The sequence below is a fragment of the Austrofundulus limnaeus genome, unplaced genomic scaffold (genome assembly GCF_001266775.1).
Source record: "Austrofundulus limnaeus strain Quisiro unplaced genomic scaffold, Austrofundulus_limnaeus-1.0 Scaffold357, whole genome shotgun sequence".
Taxonomy (NCBI): Eukaryota; Metazoa; Chordata; class Actinopteri; order Cyprinodontiformes; family Rivulidae; genus Austrofundulus; species Austrofundulus limnaeus.
The window spans coordinates 319,278-321,345 of record NW_013952759.1 but is presented as its reverse complement, the minus strand read 5'-3'; the positions used below and the strand labels follow the sequence as shown (position 1 = coordinate 321,345).

At 38.6% G+C, this 2,068-nt stretch overlaps 1 protein-coding gene across 1 annotated transcript in view; it reads left to right on the top strand.

Moving 5' to 3' along the window:
* Window positions 1-1,519, top strand: part of hpda (4-hydroxyphenylpyruvate dioxygenase a) — a gene marked incomplete at its 3' end in the record, with an annotated part of 5,581 nt that extends 4,062 nt beyond the window's left edge. The window contains 4 exon segments of the mRNA XM_014023111.1: window positions 675-752; window positions 959-1,121; window positions 1,235-1,306; window positions 1,397-1,519. Coding sequence (XP_013878565.1) covers window positions 675-752; window positions 959-1,121; window positions 1,235-1,306; window positions 1,397-1,519 — 436 coding nt within the window.
* Window positions 1,520-2,068: the final 549 nt, after the last annotated feature.

Below are 2,068 nucleotides of genomic sequence, written 5' to 3'. Positions count from 1 at the left end.
TATAAAAGGTGTGCAACAATCAGTATCGAACCGTTCAATACACACTGTGTTTGGAACAATGCAGATGCAATGCAATGTTTGATTTAAAAACTGTACTTTTGAGGTTAAATAAATGTTCGTAATTAATTACAAGTTAAGAAGGGCATGGAAATTTGTCTTTTTTTGCATCAAAGAAATGCCGAACCGTGAGATTAAAGTATCAAATGGAACCGAATCGTGACTTTTCTGTATTGTTTCACACCTAATACCCTAATTTAATCTGGGACACTAGTGTTTATAACAAGTTGATATCTAAATATTTTAATTGTAAATATGACAAAGAATACTATTGTTCCTACTGTCAATGAAAAAAATTGTTTTGCCATTTTTTCAAATACAAACCATTTCAACTAACAAACTGTTGAAAAGATTTAGGAATTGCATTAAGTTTTTAATGATTTTGTCACTAAGTAATACATTCAAAATGACAATTTATTCCTCTTAATACTGAGGCAATAAATAGCATAAAACTGTTAAGAAAATGTGTTTTTCACTTTTCAATGAGAACGTTTTTTATTTAAAAATGGTCTAAAAATGAGTGCTAATGCCAAATTTAAGTCTCAGTATTTCTCTTTTGCTCCTTGTTGGAGTAAATAAAAACATAAAATGTGTTTTTTCTTTCTTTTTCTCTTTAGTCCTCCAGCAGGTCTGAACTTCCTCGATCACATTGTGGGAAACCAACCAGATGACCAAATGGTKCCAGTTTCAGACTGGTAAGACTCCTGTCTGAGTGCACGTACACCCACTGTGGGTCCAKCAGACACACGAGGCAAAAACACAAAGTAAACACTGCGCTGACGTGAGGGCGACACGGCAAAACACAGGCTTCAGCACAAGATGATTACTTTAGAAAATGAACGAATCCAGATCATGTCTCAGACTGTTTTCCTGTTTGTTTGTTTTTTTGTCGAAACATCAGGTATCAGAAGTGTCTGATGTTCCACCGGTTCTGGTCCATAGATGACAAGCAGATCCACACACAGTACAGCGCGCTGAGGTCCATTGTGGTGACAAACTATGAAGAGACCATAAAGATGCCCATCAATGAGCCGGCCATGGGGAAGAAGAAGTCACAGATCCAGGTGGGATCATTTCCTTCAGTTCTCCGACCTGCACCGCTTTGTTCAAACAATACAAAGAACATTTACGTGGTTAAAATATCRACATTTAGAGTCCAGTACCTCTGTGTTCACAGGAATATGTGGACTATAACGGGGGGGCGGGTGTTCAGCACATTGCCCTCAACACAACAAACATTATTCAGTCTGTAAGTCTTTTACCTCTCAGATAACTGAACTCCACGTCTCTGACAGACACAATTTAGACCCAACCTTTTGTTGCTGTTGTTGGTAAACAGATTAAAAACCTGCGTGAACGAGGGATGGAGTTCCTGTCCGCTCCGGACACGTATTATGACACCCTGAGGGAGAAACTCAAGGATGCCAAAATCAAGGTGAAGGAAGACCTGCAATGCCTACAGGTGAGGACATTTCATCAGCGTTGTTCTTTAAAGGCACAGTGTGTAGGATTTGTTTGTTTTCAGCGACATCTAGTGGTTGAGTGGTTGAATCATCCTCCCTGGTCAATACTGCCCCCTGCTGCATCTACACAATATGGTACTGCACCATAGTTTCAATGATTGTATTTTAATGTTTTACTGTAATACTGTCTTTATGTTGTCCTATTGCTGTAATGTATTGCACTTAAGTGTCAATAATTGCATTGGCAAGGTAAACTTTTTCTGTATACATACAATCCAATCCCTGGGATTGTCCTTTGCCACATCTTCTATAGTCTCATGATGAGCACTGTGGGCTGTCATGCAGGAGATCAGGGTTCAAATCCAGCTACTGCAACTTTAACAAAATTCTCTTCAAACTTCATATTGTCACACAATTACCTTAATTACAAACACCTGCTGATGTGACAGGCACAAGTTGGTATAGAAAACACATTTGAACTTGGTCAAAGTTCATTCTGAAAGTCCAGTGCTCCTGCATACATTGCCCTACAGCTGCCATTGTAATTT